This window comes from Elaeis guineensis, chromosome 15, assembly GCF_000442705.2.
Source record: "Elaeis guineensis isolate ETL-2024a chromosome 15, EG11, whole genome shotgun sequence".
Taxonomy (NCBI): domain Eukaryota; kingdom Viridiplantae; phylum Streptophyta; class Magnoliopsida; order Arecales; family Arecaceae; genus Elaeis; species Elaeis guineensis.
Window position 1 is genome coordinate 75,176,446 of NC_026007.2, and position 16,126 is coordinate 75,192,571.

The 16,126-nt window shown below is 38.0% G+C and overlaps 1 protein-coding gene across 1 annotated transcript; it reads right to left on the minus strand.

The window, feature by feature from the left end:
* Positions 1 to 5,329: 5,329 nt before the first annotated feature.
* Positions 5,330 to 11,510, minus strand: LOC105058818 (ATP-dependent RNA helicase-like protein DB10). The gene is made up of 8 exons (XM_010941873.4): positions 10,684 to 11,510; positions 10,083 to 10,268; positions 9,407 to 9,475; positions 8,474 to 8,743; positions 7,634 to 7,984; positions 7,235 to 7,512; positions 6,572 to 6,958; positions 5,330 to 6,176 (listed from the first exon to the last, which is right to left on the minus strand). The coding sequence occupies exons 1-8, from the start codon at positions 10,966 to 10,968 to the stop codon at positions 5,636 to 5,638; spliced, it is 2,367 nt and encodes a 788-aa protein (XP_010940175.2). The 5' UTR covers positions 10,969 to 11,510; the 3' UTR covers positions 5,330 to 5,635.
* Positions 11,511 to 16,126: the final 4,616 nt, after the last annotated feature.

Sequence of the window (16,126 nt, forward strand, 5' to 3'; positions counted from 1 at the left end):
AACAGGTTGATAATTGACTTTTGGGACATATTTTCCAACAGTATACTCTTCGCATCCTGCCCCTCTTCAGTATATTATGCTCGTCGTGGTTGTAGGATAATGAAGTACTGAAAGAAAATATCAACCACATTAGACAAATAAGGCAAATAAAGCAATAACTAAATGTCTCAATACAAAATGATAAATAATTCACTAAGACAAATCAACGTAATATTATAAAATAAGGCAACAACATAACATCAAATAAGGCAACAACATAATATTATAAAATATGGCAACAACATAATATCAAATGCCTTCATTGCAGTATATTAAGGAAATATATTTTGGAAGCCTCAAGTGCTTTAGAAAAAAAACACAGTATCCAAAAGTAACACAGTATCAGAACACTTAAGGACAGTATCAATAACCCAAAAAATGATCTATGAATAAAACAAAAGCTTCAAGCTCCTAATTCTCTTCGTGCATGTGTGCCGATTGTGGTCAGTTTGGTGATAACGTGTGCACTTATTTGGACACATGTCAACTTGAGATGGAAACCTCTTAGTCTTAGGACGGCCTGTTCGCGGTGCAGTCATAGGTGGCATGATATTGATCACTTGCACTGGGAAGGCAGCAGATGGCATCTCAATCATGGGGATAGGATTGATGATTTCTCTATATGCTAATTAGTGCATCTCAACGGTAAAGAATTCATCACAATAAGAGTGGAGAGTGTCACCCTTTTTCTCAATGGATGCGCAAGCATGCTTGCAAGGGATCATTTCTAATTGCCATTACTTGCAAGTGCATATTCTATCCGACAAATCAACTGCATGTCATTCTTCCCCATTTAACACCTCATACCTTGTTCTACTTGCCACATGAAGGCTTAAGGTGCGGCCCTTCGATGGTTCTTTTGAAGCCTCCTCTATTGCCTGGGGCAAAGATGACCGTGCCGTTTTGCTCCTTGCTCATGATTCTGATGATGTATTTTCATAATTTACGATCTTATATAGTCCACCAAAGATGTGATAGGAAGGAACCTAGCAGCTAAGATCCATCGATTAAAAGACTCTGCCAAGTTATTGTCCATCACTCCCCACCTACAACCTTGAAAAAATGCATTAGCCCATTGTGCAGGCTGAGTACTTAAGATCCAATCCCTGGCCAATGGCATCTTAGAGACTATGTCATGAAAGTATCGTTCGAACTCCATTCGTGTTGTAGCATACGCGAGAGACTTGAAACTGCACACCAATATTTTTTATGTAATACTGGATATTTGGTCAACACCTGAAAGTGGTACCAGTAAGCATATATTAGAAACATCTCCCACGTGCCAATGGTGCGTGCCATTTTCTATCGTGCAATACTAAGTGCACCAATAAAGTATTCAAAACACCCTAAGGACTTATCACAAACTTATATTGTGGTATTAAATGCGCTTTTGATATGCTAATAGTGTGTTACATTTCCTATGTACATATAATAAAGTATCCAGAACACCTAAAGACGTATCCATAATTTCTTTTGTAGTACTAAGTGAATACAATAAAGTATCCAGAACATCTAAGGATGTATCAATAATTTACATTGTAGTACTAAGTAAATACAATAAAGTATCCAGAACATCTAAGGACATATCAATAACTTACATTGTAGTACTAAGTGAATACAATAAAGTATCCAGAACACCTAAGGACATATCAATAACTTACATTATAGTACTAAATGAATACAATAAAGTATCCAGAACAGCTAAGAACATATCAATAACTTACATTACAGTACTAAATGAATACAAAAAAATATCCAGAACACCTAGTGACGTATCAATAACTTATGTTGTAGTACTAAATTCATCTTCTATGTGCCAATGGTGTGCACCATTGTTTATTGTACAGTACTAAATTCTGATATCAATTCTTCCTCTACAATACTAGAGGGCATGAAAGATATCTAGTGCACTATAGAACAGTGAGTACCTACTTTCTAAAGTTATCCACAAAATATCGTAGGCAATAAGTATGGTGACAATTCGAAAACCAGTTCTCGATCGCTTTGATACATCCAGGTTGACGGTCAGAGTAAAAGGTGTATTGCTTGATCAATGAGCCATTCAGGTAGGAGAGAACACATCGTAACTTTTGATAAAACCACCATCAGTACTCATCATTTTCTTATTGAACAATGGCAAAGGCGATGGCAAAAATACCATTGTTCGCATCTTTTGCAGTGGCACTCAAGAGGCATCCTTGGTACTTATGTTTGATGTGGATGCTATCCATAAAAATTATAGGCCTACATCCAGCATGAAATCCCATGATACACGCTCCAAGGCTGATGAAAACACGATGGAATCTTTTTGTATCATCAAAAATCTCATAGTTTGCGATGGTGCCTGGGTTCGCTAATTTGAGAGCTCTACAATAAGGCTCAAGCTTATCATACGATAGATGATCGAGACCATGAATCTTACACATAGTCATTTCCTTTCCGTGCCATGCTTGATAGTACTTGAGCAACACGTCATAATTTTCATGGATATCGGCTACAATTTTGATAGGCCGGTAGCGAGGCATAGATCTTAATTTTGTCTTAACTTTCTAAGCAACCCAAGAAGATGTGACCTTAGGATGACTTCTAGTGCCAAGACCATTGTCACATATATGCGTGAGGTTACTTCTTAATGGAGAATGTCCCCTCTCTTTTCGATTCAGTAGCATAGACATGCCAAGGGTAAGGTTTCATTAGGCACTTAATTATAATCTTCATAGAATCATTCTTCTTGAAGATATAGTCACGATTGTGTGTAATGCAATAATCTTTAATAATTGCCCTAAAGTATTGAGCATTGCGAAACTGCTGATGCTCTCCTTTGATCAACTCCCTCCATGTAATTATTATCTCGATATCAATGGCATTATCATTGAGATCATCTAAATTGTCATAATCCTCATGTCCAATTGGTGCCAACCTACCGAAAAAATGATAAAATAACAATTGTGAGTACCACTTGTGCTCCTTCTTAGCATTCTAAAACAATTTACATCTTTTTAATCAAGAGGATTACAAAAAGTTCATAATAGATTTGTAGTATAGAAAGAGCTACTGCAGTATCAAAAATAACTAATGTAGTATGAAAAAAGCAAATTGGAGTATCAGAAGTAAATAATGTAGTACCAAAAAGGTACATCATAGTATCAAAAGCGACTAATGCATAATTAACAGAGATAATGCAGTACAGTTACTTAACTAAAAAATATATAAATCGGCTTGCGTGGTGTCAGAATCATGTAATGTAGTATAATAAAAAAATAATCCGGTATAAAATTCTATTTCAAATGTATAGAGATTGACTTTCTTAGTAGTAGTATAGAGATTGACTTTTTTAGTATCTGAAAAGGCTAAATCAGTATGAAATACAGACAGCATGGTATAATTTTGCATTCTAAATCTTGTAAATAAAAGAGTCTTCTCAGTATCCAATGAATCAACTAGATATACTTCACATTTCTTGTCCAGTATATTTTTGTCACAATGACGTATGATTTCATATTTCTGCTCTATGGATAATTTATACTATAGTACCATATGATGTAACAAGAAACCACAATATAAAAGGGCTGGTGGGAGTACCTTGATGTGCCTATCCCTCGATCCTCTCTAGCATCCTCTCTCAACCGGACCTTACTCTCTAAAACCATATCGATGACTTCCTTCTTCATTACGTAATGGATATGACACATGCTAGCCACATTGCTATCCTAAATTAAACTCACTAACATCCTTGTGAAAAGTATAAGGTACTTCACGATGACATTTTCAGATGTTATATGGCTCCATCTGTGCGAGAGGATGCTGTAGATGTCCGAGAACTTCATCAATTTATTTATGCCAAAGACATGACAAATAGTGTTGTATTTGTAAATGACGGAGAGTTCAACATCCACACTTGTGTTAACGACAGAAGATGAAGCCATTGGAGTTTAGGGCACGGGCGTTGAGGGTCGGTCAAGGATCTTTGGGATTTAAGACTGTAGCTTGGGATCCTCATGGTGTAGATGTTGGGGGCTGTGGAGAGAGTCGCCGTGGGAGGAAAGCTTTGGTTGAAGCTATGGCACAGTCGGACTGTGGGAGAGGGGCAAGAGAACAAAATGTAGAGTAAAGAAGAGAGAGGGACGAGTAGAGAAGAGAGTGGAGCAAGAGCACAAACTGAGTAGAGAAAAGATGAGAGCAAGAGCACAACTATCTCCTCCTTTTGGTGGGAAAAAGACGAAGAGGGGTAAAAACTGTGAAGTAGAGAAGGAAAGGAGACTTTTAACGGGAAGAGCATGACTGGACGGAGAGAGAGAAGAAACTAAAATATACACTGTTACTCATAAAAAAGGTATAAGAGTAATTATATTTTTATGGATAGACTCTTTTAACTTATATTTCTAATAGCTAGTAGCTTTTACTTAAAAGTCAAATAGGGAGCTCCTTTTAACTTTAAAGTAAAACAAAAAAATTTTTTCTAATCCCCCTATTAATTATATTATTATATTATTATATTATAATATATCTTAATATATTAATATATAAATATTATAAGATATTATAATAATATCTTTTATTAATATAACTTAATATATAATATAATATTATTATATATAATAATATATTATATTATATTATATAAATATCATTAATATTATATTATATTAATATCCTGTATTAATATAATATAATAATTTATTAGCATATTATTATATAATATTATATATCATATTAATGTATTATAATATATATTATATAAATATTATTCTATATAACAATATATTAATTATATTGTTATACTATTATATTATAATATATTATAATATATTAATATTATAATATATTATACTAATATTTTTTATTAATATAACATAGTATATAATATAATATTATTATATATAATATATTATATTATATTATTAAAATAATATATTATATTTTATTATAATAATTTATTATAATATCATAATATAATATTATAATATATTATATTAAAATATAATATATTATAATAATTATATCATCATTATTATAAAATTAAAAAAATATCTTCAAAATTTGATTTCATATTACCGATAGTTTGATTGTTATACTAAACATGTCAATCAAAATTTTTAATAATTTTATTATATCACTATCTATACATACCAAATACAATAATCTATAATCAATATATATCTATTTTTATTAATAATTTAATGATAATAATTTACCTTAAAAACAACCCAAATTACCCTTCACGATTGCATACACCAAGCGCAACCTAATCGTTAATACCTATATCTACATTCCCATCCGCAACAAAATATAAATATAAAAATATGGATAAAGCAGCACCCAATCGATATCCGGTTTTCAATCCTTTCCCAAATACCGGATAAACAAAAGCATGCAGTGCTTCCAAAAATTATAAGCACCATATCGTTATATCAAGGTTTCCCATCAGACAGCAACGAGAAAGTATCAGGCTTATAGCACTAGCCGGCCCCCATTATAACATACACCCAGCACATCAAAATGGAATCGAACGATATCTTGCCACAGCCAAAAAGCAGCTGGTAGACGAGGCTCCTAAACCAGAATACCATCATTTAGGTTCCTGGGGCCTCCTTCCTTAGGCATCCGTGACCAACACCAAGGGAACGATGCCATCCTCGTTCGCTTGAATGATACCCTCTTCCTCCTCTTCTCCATTGTCAAGTCGATGTCCTTTTGGCTCCCCAGAATGGCAATGTCTTTCCCATACAGCATCTGTATGCTCGTCCAGCGATAGAGGTCTCTCCTTCTGCAGGCTAGGAGAGTGATCAAGTTGAGCCTCCCTCATGTCCTTGTTGTGTTCCGGCAATCCCAGCTGCTGCTGTTGAAAGTATGGTGTCGGCGAATGAACACGATCGCTAGTGCTATAGTTGGTCATTGGAGGCTCCTTCCTTGGCGGCGGTGACTGCCTATGCACTAGGCTGGCTGTGCTGAGGCCACGGCTGCAACTGCGACTACGACTCCTACTCCGACTGCAACCTCGATTCCAGCTTCTACCGCGGCTATCATCGCATCCTCCAGTTCCCCTGGGGGGGCTCGGGCTAATACTCCGGCGGCTCTGGGCTCTACCTCCCCCTGACCCTCTATCACGTCGATCGTCTTGACCACCATAGCCATACCTGCCAAAAAGACCAACATGTCACGTGCTCATCAAAGGTACATGTATAAATCAATAAGATCTTCCTTTGAATGCTCCCAATGTGCGATGATCCCATAAGGCTAAAGACAGATCACAGGTGCCAAGTTGAAAAGGACCTTTCAACCACGATGGTCTATAGAGTTTGCCATTTGAGAGCAGCCCATTTTTACACGCTATGTAGTTTGATAAAAGAGTCAACTTAGTGAATGAACAAAGTCTTACCAAGGTGCACAGATCTCGCACAATTAAGTTCAATAAATAATTATTGATCTAAATATAATGAATAACTTGGTAGTTTACTAAACTATTTGTCCAATATTTATCAATATAACAGATTGATCATATAATGGAAAACAGAGAATTGGCCATAAGCACCTGTCATGTGAGGACCCATGATCCCCATTTCCACCACCACCACCACGGAAACTTTCTGACCAACCTGAAGACAGTGGCAAGCCCCAACCATTTTTCCCACCATAGCTGGAACCAGCAAGTCCACCATGGGAACGGCCGCCATCACGAGCACCAGAACCCCAACGGCGAGACTTGCCACCATATCCACCACGTGACACCATATCCAGTAACTCTGAAGGAACATGCTGGCCAGCACCCTCCAGCACTTTGACAAGATCTGATGCATATTTCGAATCCTGGTCGCAGAAAAATGTGTAGGCCACTCCACTAGCACCTGCCCTACCTGTTCTCCCAATCCTGTGAACATAGTCTTCAACTCCTGTTGGGAAGTCGTAATTGATCACGACCCTGTAGCAGTTGGAATTAAGAGGTTGTTGAAAAGTTAGCATGATATACTCTCAAATCTGGAATTTGAGTAGCTAATAGATGGCCCCACAAGTAAAATAAGATAAGTTATGTTCAGAGATTCGCATTCCTTCTCAGCAAAAATAGACAAAAATAGTGAAGATATAGAAATGAGGATGCATTATCAAACAATAGAAATTATTTTACTCCTATTCTCTCCATCAAATACTCAGCAATCTAAGGCATGAAACCAATGGATAGAAGACAATTTGATCCAACCTGATGTCCTTAATGTCCAATCCACGAGCAGCAACATCAGTAGCCACGAGTATGGGAGACTTTCCCATCCGAAATTGGCTCAAGACCCAGTCTCTCTCAACCTGAGACTTGTCACCATGAATAGCAGCAGCACCAAACTGACGAGTAAGGTTCCTAGCAAGCTGATCACACATCCTCTTTGTAGAACAGAATATTATAATTCTGGAGCCTGGTTCTTGTGATCGCAAGATCTGCTCAAGCCGTCTACTTTTCTCCATAGGTGTAATTACTTCCACATACTGCAGAAGACACAACAAAACTGGAATATTAATATTCTAATCGAGTGCAAACTAATGAGATAATTGGGGTAACATATATTGGTGAAAATCATGACATGATAATCAAAATAACCATCCGCACCTGGATGATAGATTTATTTGCAACTAATTCATCAATGTTACCAATGTTGACCTGAACAGAATTAACCAGTAAATCTGCAGCTATTTTCCGAACTTCTTTTGGCCATGTAGCAGTGAACATTAGAGTCTGGCGACGTGCTGGAATCTCTTTTACAATTTTCCGTATCTGTGGCTCAAAACCCATGTCTAGCATACGGTCAGCCTCATCGAGAACCAAATATGAAACTTGATGGAGACTCACTCTTCTCATCTCCAGAATGTCATTCAACCTTCCAGGTGTAGCAACTACAACATCTGCTCCTCGGTCCAAATCTCTCAGCTGAGGACCTTTTGAAGCACCTCCATATAAACACTTAAAACCACATCACCATGAAGAGAAAGTGTCAACAACAGAATATGATAAAATACAAATAAAACGATACATGATTCAATATCAGCAAATGCACAAGTTTGTTAAAAACCAAAAAATGATGGAATGGCTTTGCTAGCAGGCTTAAATATGTAATTTGAAGGAAAACAGTCATCTGTTTCTAAGCTAATGAGGACTGCTATCCCCCTCCCCCTTCACTTTCTACCAAGATGGATCAGACAGATATTGTAATGCCCATAAGCATCATCTATATATGGTTCTTTAGGAAAAGATAATGTTTAAGCTGGATAAAGCAGGATACTCTAGAAGTTCAAAGTGTCCATAAGCTGATGACACTGCCTACAATCTTGAACTTGTGAGAGTAAAGTATCACATGATATTCTTGTAAAGCATGGTTCACAGCACATGATCCATGCACCAAAATGATCAATTTAAAAATTTCATAAGATCAATTGATAAGAGGAAACAAACCACGCATGATATTCTTGATGATCTACCAAACTTCACAGCTTCATCTTGTATCTGCGTTGCCAGCTCCCTTGTTGGTGACAGAACCAACACTGTCGGGCCCATCTTAGAATCATTATGGAGGTGCTTGAGATGAATGAACCCTGGAATAAGATATCCTAATGTTTTTCCTGATCCAGTTTTTGCAATGGCAACGATGTCCCGACTGTTTAAAGCAATTGGCCATGACTGAGCCTGGATTGGTGTAGGTGCTGAGAATCCTGCACGGTGTACCTAGAAAACAAAAACCCATGATGCACCATAAGAACATTGCCTTAAGTAATATCTTCTGTTTCTTTTCTTTACTTTTCATATTGTTTCCGAATTAAACTGGAGGATTCAGCCAATCCAGAACCGCATTGTCTAAAATAGAGGCTGCTTGCAGATGCAAGCTGGAGCAGTAGAAAGAGCCCTCTTTTTGTTCGGTGTAGCAGACTGGACCAAATCACCAGCAGCAGGTGACAGGAAAGCCCTTCTAAAGATAAGTCCACCATGGAGGATGCCCCAACTGAATGAAAGCCTCCCCAAAGAGGGCTGCCAATGCAGCATTGCATACAACATTAGCTCCCCCCTGGAGCAAATTGGTCCACCGTGAAGGGCGTCAAACAACATGAAAGCTTCCCCACAGAGGGTGGCCCAACGCCTCACAGCGTACGACATTAGCTCCTAGGAGCGAATATCGCACCTGCGACAGAAAGTACAGAATGGAAAGAAAATTAAATACAGATAGAACTGAAACTCATAATTGAACCTCCAGCAAATGGAAACTTAGAATTCAAAACACTAATATCCAAAATTTAGCAAACTTACACAGGCTCGAGACATCATAATGCAAAGAGGGTTAAAAAATATATAAAGAGACCTCGAGAGTGGTGGGGGGTGGGGGGTTTAATATACCTCTCTGAGAATTTCTGAGGGAAAACCTGTGGACTCAAATGACGTGAATGGAACTGGGACATCATCTCCCTGAAATAAAGTTTAGCAAAAAAAAAGATAATAGTTCTAAACAAAATTATGGTATTATAGTGATTCTTTGCTGAGAAACAAAAAATAAAGATGAAAAATGCACAAGAAAAAATTTACAAGACAAAGAACTGCAACTAAAATTGTGACAATCAGATAAACATAAGGATTGCGTATTCACCCATCACTGTGCTAGAAGCTTGATTATCTAGCTTTTCCCAAGCACAACTTCATGGCTTTTACTTATTCGACAAACACATTGAAGTCAAAACTACTAAGTGCAAAATCTTTACTAGAAAGCAGTTTTCCATTAAAATCTATTAAAGGACTTTCTAAAGCAACGTCACCCACACCCAATACCATGCTGTGGAAGGATTCAACTAATTCCGGGTTGTTTATGCGCCCACTTAGATGAAGAGGGGGAAAAAAGGTATCAAATCCTTAATAACTGGAAACGTATAAATTGGAGGGTCAATAGAAAAGACGATGCAATACAACCAAAACATAAAATAGCAAATCACTACTCATTCACGATGAAGTTCTGTGCGATTCAGTAATGTTGAGGAAAGAGAAAAGGCTGAGTAATGAGTAAATGGCCAGGGATCCATACAGTGACAGTTATTTCATGCTGACGGCGATAGGCTTCTGCGGATGAACCGCCTCGTCCTTCCAGTAGTCCATGTCCTTGTGCAGCTGCCCTTGAACTTTGTGCATTGTGCCCATGACTAGATGATCCATGTCCAACTTGGGCCAAGCCATTCAGTGAAGGAGAGTGGCCACCTCTAGCATCAGGATACTGACAGTGGAACACTTTTATCATCAGTCAATAAGAATAGATTTTTCATATATTTTACTGGCTACGATACTTGCATGAAAAGACAGGCCATAATAATAGTATTAGCAATTTCAAGCAATCTCAGCATGCATGGATTTCCGTTTGCTCTTTTACAGGAATAACTGCATTGCATCATCATATGGTTTTCCGCTTCCCTCAGAAAACAACTGATTACGGGGACAAGACAGCATGCCACATAGGAAGTGGCTACGACAACCTCGCCGACCTAGGATGCATCGGTGCACCATTAATTTTTATTTTAGTCTTTCCAACAGAAAGAAATATTCCGCTTGCTGAATTCCTCCAATTCATCTGAAATACCATATAAACAAGCGAGATCGATCGAATCAATTGGGAATGGCGCTAGAGGAAATACCTGATCGTCTCGTGACCCTTCATACTCGTGAGAGCCTCGGTGGCCAGAAGAAGAGGGCGGCTGCTGCTGCTGCTGGTGGAAGGAGGAACCAAGGGTTTCTGGGGAAGAGGGTGGGAATGACTCCGCTAGGGGCCGCTCGTACTGGGTGATGTTGGTCTTGGGATTCCAGAAATAGAGGTAGCCCGTGTTCCCATCGATCAGGCCTCTCCAAGGCTTAGGCAGCGTGGGGTCCTCGGGCGCATAGCGCGGGCCTTTGGAGGACGACCTGGACGCCGCTGCAGTCATGTCTAAGATGGGGGATGAGAGTCTGACGAAAAAACTTGCAAGAAGCTTCCTCCGCTCTCTAACAACACCGATAAAGGAACCAAAGGACAAGATCCAAAGAAGCTGGATCCGATCGAAAGATCGCCGATCCGTTTCACGGGCAAGAGTATACAAGGGGACCCTATCGAGATCGGGTGACGGGAAACCCTAGTTAGCGAGAGGGAAGGGAGGGGGCGCCGCCTGGAGACCCGAGGAAGCCCTCTAGGGAAACGAGGAAGAAGACCGGAGAGGGAACCGGGAAAGGAACCTAGGGATTTCCCGATCAGATCAGATGGAGAACTCAAAACCCTAGGAGCGCGGGGGTGGGGGGAGGAACGGATGTGATTGGATTATGGTAATGAAATGGATTGCGAGTGCGTGGGATAACTTCCCCTTCGATCGGCTTCTCTCTCGTTCCGCCCCTACAATGCTCGATCGCTCTCTTCCCCCGACCCCTCTCTCTCTCTCTCTCCTCTCTCCCCTCTCCTCTCTGATCAGGGAAGAAATGAGCGGCCCCGAGGAATAGAAGGTGCGTTCGGCCATTTATATATATTTTTTTATTATCGGGCACGAATTCGTACTGTCACTATGGGCCGGGCTTCATCGGCCATCATGCTTAGATTTTTCTTTTGTTTCTTTTGCGTACGAGGATTTTGAATAAAAAAAATCCAATCATTAATCAGGCTCGATTAATATTTTTAGTACTGAGATATTAATATCTCAGCTAATATAGTAAAAACAAGATTACTAATTATATTTAAAATTTAATTTTCAGATTTATTAATTAAAAATTTAGTTAAAATAATAAAAAGTTAAAAATATTGGCTGGTGTAGATGCGTTGCATTAGCTGATATCCAGATTTTATCCATTTATATCAACCAAAATAATAGGGCCAAGATTTTCATATTTGTCATATCATGGGATGGTGCATTGGTGCTTCATAGCGAAATTAATGGGGATTTTGGCCAAGAGGAAATCCTCGCATTCTAAAGCCATGGGGACTTTCTTGGCATCCATCTAATCATTTTTTTTTCTTTTTCGAGAAAAATACAGGAGTCCCAAAAGGACCAAAGGGGACTTTTTTCTGGACCAAGACATGTTTTCAAAAAAATGTAGTAACGGGATGTCTACCGTGAGATTTGTACGATCCAATTGCATGGCGTGTTATCCACCGTAAAATTTGTACGATCTAATTGCATCTGGTGCATGCAATACGGAGGCCATGTCAAGATGCCCCGCGGGACATCTTTGCTATGTTTTATAATTTTTTTGTTTTTTTCTCTGGCAGGCATTGGCAAACCCACATCAAATTTCAGACGGACTCAAGCTTTTCAAATGATTGTTGGAGAAAAATCTTCATTTTTAAAAAATTGCTTGGATATAAATGTAGTAACAGGATCTCTACCACTACAGCAGCAAAAACTCTCGGGAGGCCTGAGATCCAACGGTCAATGCGTTCTTGTCTTCGTAAACATGTCCTCCACGTTCGTATCTAAAAAATAAATAAATGTAAAAGTTTACATGAATTAAAATGGAGGATATTTGTTAATCTTATTATAAATAAAATGAGCTGGTGAGATCACGACTGTATATCAAGTCTTTTTGAAAAAATTCTAAACTCTATACTCTAAACCCTACCCTGACCTGCATGGAATAATTCCTTCTAAGGTCTGTCAACGATGTCTGTCAACGATGAGCATGGGGCCCGAAACAGTATTGCATCTATTAAAGTGCAACAAGACCGTGCGTGCACTTGAGCGGAGAGAGCAGGCGATATTTGAAAAGATCAGTTTATTTCTTTTATTTGATTACATAAGAGTGGCAAGTGTAATTTGCAATTGCATAATTCACAATTAGATAAGGGAGGCACCTTGTCTTATTTTTTCACCTTATCAACAGTTGGATCATACCTCACATAGCTCTCAAAGCTCTCCGAACTTTTTCTTCATCTTTGTACACAAATCTGATCCTCACATAGCTTTCAAAGCACTCCAAACTCTCTCTTTCTTCGATCAAATCAGATCTCCTAGTGGCTATAACACGATCTAAGAGAAAAGATGAATCATTTTTTCGAGAGATACAACCTGGACCCTTCAAATAGACCGCACATGAACGTGTGCTTGCATGCTTGAATGCATACGTGCGGACAAAACAAGCAGCAGAAACAACAAAAGTTCTCAAAATGGCCGTAGCCATCAGGCTTTGTCTCGAATGTCGTGGTGGGCTCTATGAATAATTGTTAACCTAGCATTTCCGTTTGATGCTAAAATTGAATAAAAAACTCTTTTTGAACAAACAAATCGTCGGGACAGCCAATAACCTCAGATGTCTTCAAACATGACTAACAATTTTCGTGGTGGGTTTAAATGATACTGGTTCACGTACTCTGCAATTCACAGGACTTGTTAGCTTGATCTCTATCCAAGGAAAAAAAACAAAATATCAAGTCCAGAAAAGCAGGGGCAGTAATTTAGCATAGCATGGCTGCAAATCATGAATATACACCTATTCTATCTCCAGAGAGAATAAGAGCATCTGATGGAGAAGACGGAGGCACAAAGCCCAAGGGCATGTCAAACATATTATCATGCACTTCCAAGAAATATAGTGACCAAGAACAATGAAATCAAGCAATTTAGGCAATAATGTCTCACAGTAAGGAGCTGAGGAGTTTCAAAGTAGCTAAGTTCACAGAATGGAAAGGCGAGCGAACATTTAGCTTTTTTGTTGAAACGCCTTTTCAGGTTGATCCCCATTAATCTCAGAATGATGAGGGAAATCATAAGGCATCTCTTCAGCACAGAGATGAGCATTGTTGAATACCTGCAAGACTCCTTTGTAAACAACATTATTGCCTTCTGCCGTCAGATGCAAGCCATCACTGCGAAAATGAAGATGCATAAAATACTTTAGATGCCAGACAGTTTGTTTATTTACAAAGACAGAAAGCATAAACTTAGAGATTATGAGCTTGAGATCTGTTTTGCTTGCACTGAAATATATGAAAAGTCTCGTGACCATACAACAATGCAAGACTATGAAGCTTTACCAGGTCCGCATGCATAGTGCATAGATGAAAAACGATACATGTCTTGCTATCAAAAACTGGCAATTCTCTGATGGCTTAATGCAAAAAAAAAAAAAAAAGGGAAAAGAAAAATTCAAAACACCCAATTTTGGATTTTAGGCATTAGGATATTGTTAATCATGACTTATGGTGTTAAGTAAAGATTAAGTGGCACACTGATAATGTTGCAGGATTTGGACCTGACCCACCCCAAGATGATCGCAGCCTAACTCTCTCTCTCTCTCCCTCTGTGTGTGCCTGCACGCATGCGCTTATGTGAGAGCATGGCATTTGAGATTGATGCTCCCATCAACCAATAATATGCTTTCCTTCTTTCTATTTTTGTATATTAATAAATATACTATCACTTTTAGAGGATTCACATTTCTTGTTTCACACATATGCTGTGCATGTGGGCACACGCATGCACGAGCGTTAAGAGTACATCAAACATGTAAGAGTGTATTTTAACTCTTTTTCTTCAACCTAGAAATTTGATAGACGATCAGTGTAGCAGCCTCAACTTATGCATTGGCATTATATACAGAAAGATACATATACACATGTGCCATTACACATCTACATACATTTCTATGCACGTATTTGGCAAGCATGTGTGTGTGTCTATTATAGCGTAGAGTTATAATCCTTTGGTTAGAGAACACAAGTAATTAGCTCCTGGTAAAAATTGATGATAGCAAACTTATATTTCATACAAGCATAGGTTGTTACAACTCAAGGCATTCTCTTAACAAAAATTCAAGCTGTAAGTTATAACCTAGACATCATAAACTTGTATATGCTAGTATTCCAAATGTGTTTTTAGCATCAAAAAATGCATAAATTTGCATTGAAGTTGTAGAAAGTTTAAATACTGGAGCTTGTAATTAAGGGTGTGCCTTTATAATTTAGATAGGCCCATGTATTTTGCATCAACAAGAATCTGGTCCAAAAACTCCCATTGGACTGTATCATAAATAGTATTATGAAAATACAATGCAATAAAAGATATATAAAGCTTGCAATAAAGTATAGATACACCAGAGACACTGAAAAACATAGACCATGCATACATATACACATACATATGCATTATGCATGAACGTATGTATAACTCAAGTTAAATTAACCGAACCAACACCAAAAGAAAGTATCCCTGTCCTTTCATTATATATAAAACAGCACAATTGTCTTCTGCTGGCAGATGCAAGCCATCACAGGGAAAATGAAGGAACGTAAAATATGTTTGATGTCAAATATGGTTTGTTTTCTCATAATGTCAAAGAAAGAATAAAGTTAGAGATCTTGATCTTGAGATCTGTTTTGCTTACACTGAAATATATGAAATGTCTATTGAGCCATAGAAACATTGCAGGGACTAAAAGGTTTACGAGGTCTGCAAACATGATGCATAGACGAAAAACTATCTATTAGATTGGGTAACAAGAACTGTCAATTCTCTGATGGCTTAATGCAAATCTTAAAAAAATTCAAAACTTCTGATTTTGGATTTTAGGCATTAGAATATTGCTGATCATGACTAATGGAGTCATTCCCCCACCCGGAAAAAAAAAAAAAAAAAAAAAAAAAAGATCTCCGGGCATATAGACACATACTTAGCATGGCATGTGAGACACATCATCCCATCGACTAACTATATGCTTTTCTTTTTTTCATTCATGCATATTAATGAAAATACTCTCACTTTTAGTTTGATCCACATTTCTTGTTCCTCGCTCGTGGGCATGTCTGTGCGAGAGGAAGGACAAAGAGTATATCTATCCTGTAAGGACTGTATTTAACTCTTTTCTTTGACCTACATATTTGACTAATGGTGTAGACAGAAAGCCTCAACTTGGGCATTGCCATTATATACAGAAAGACATTCATGCATACACAATTTGTGTCAAAAAATGCTACAGTTTCATACGCGCAGTTCAAAATTTTTTTTAAACATCTATGCAGTGAAAATAAATTAAAATAATTTTAATTTATATGTACCAGATCCGATCTGAAAATCGTACCATGGATCTTGATACGAACATGTACCCACGATTTGAAATCTGAAATAG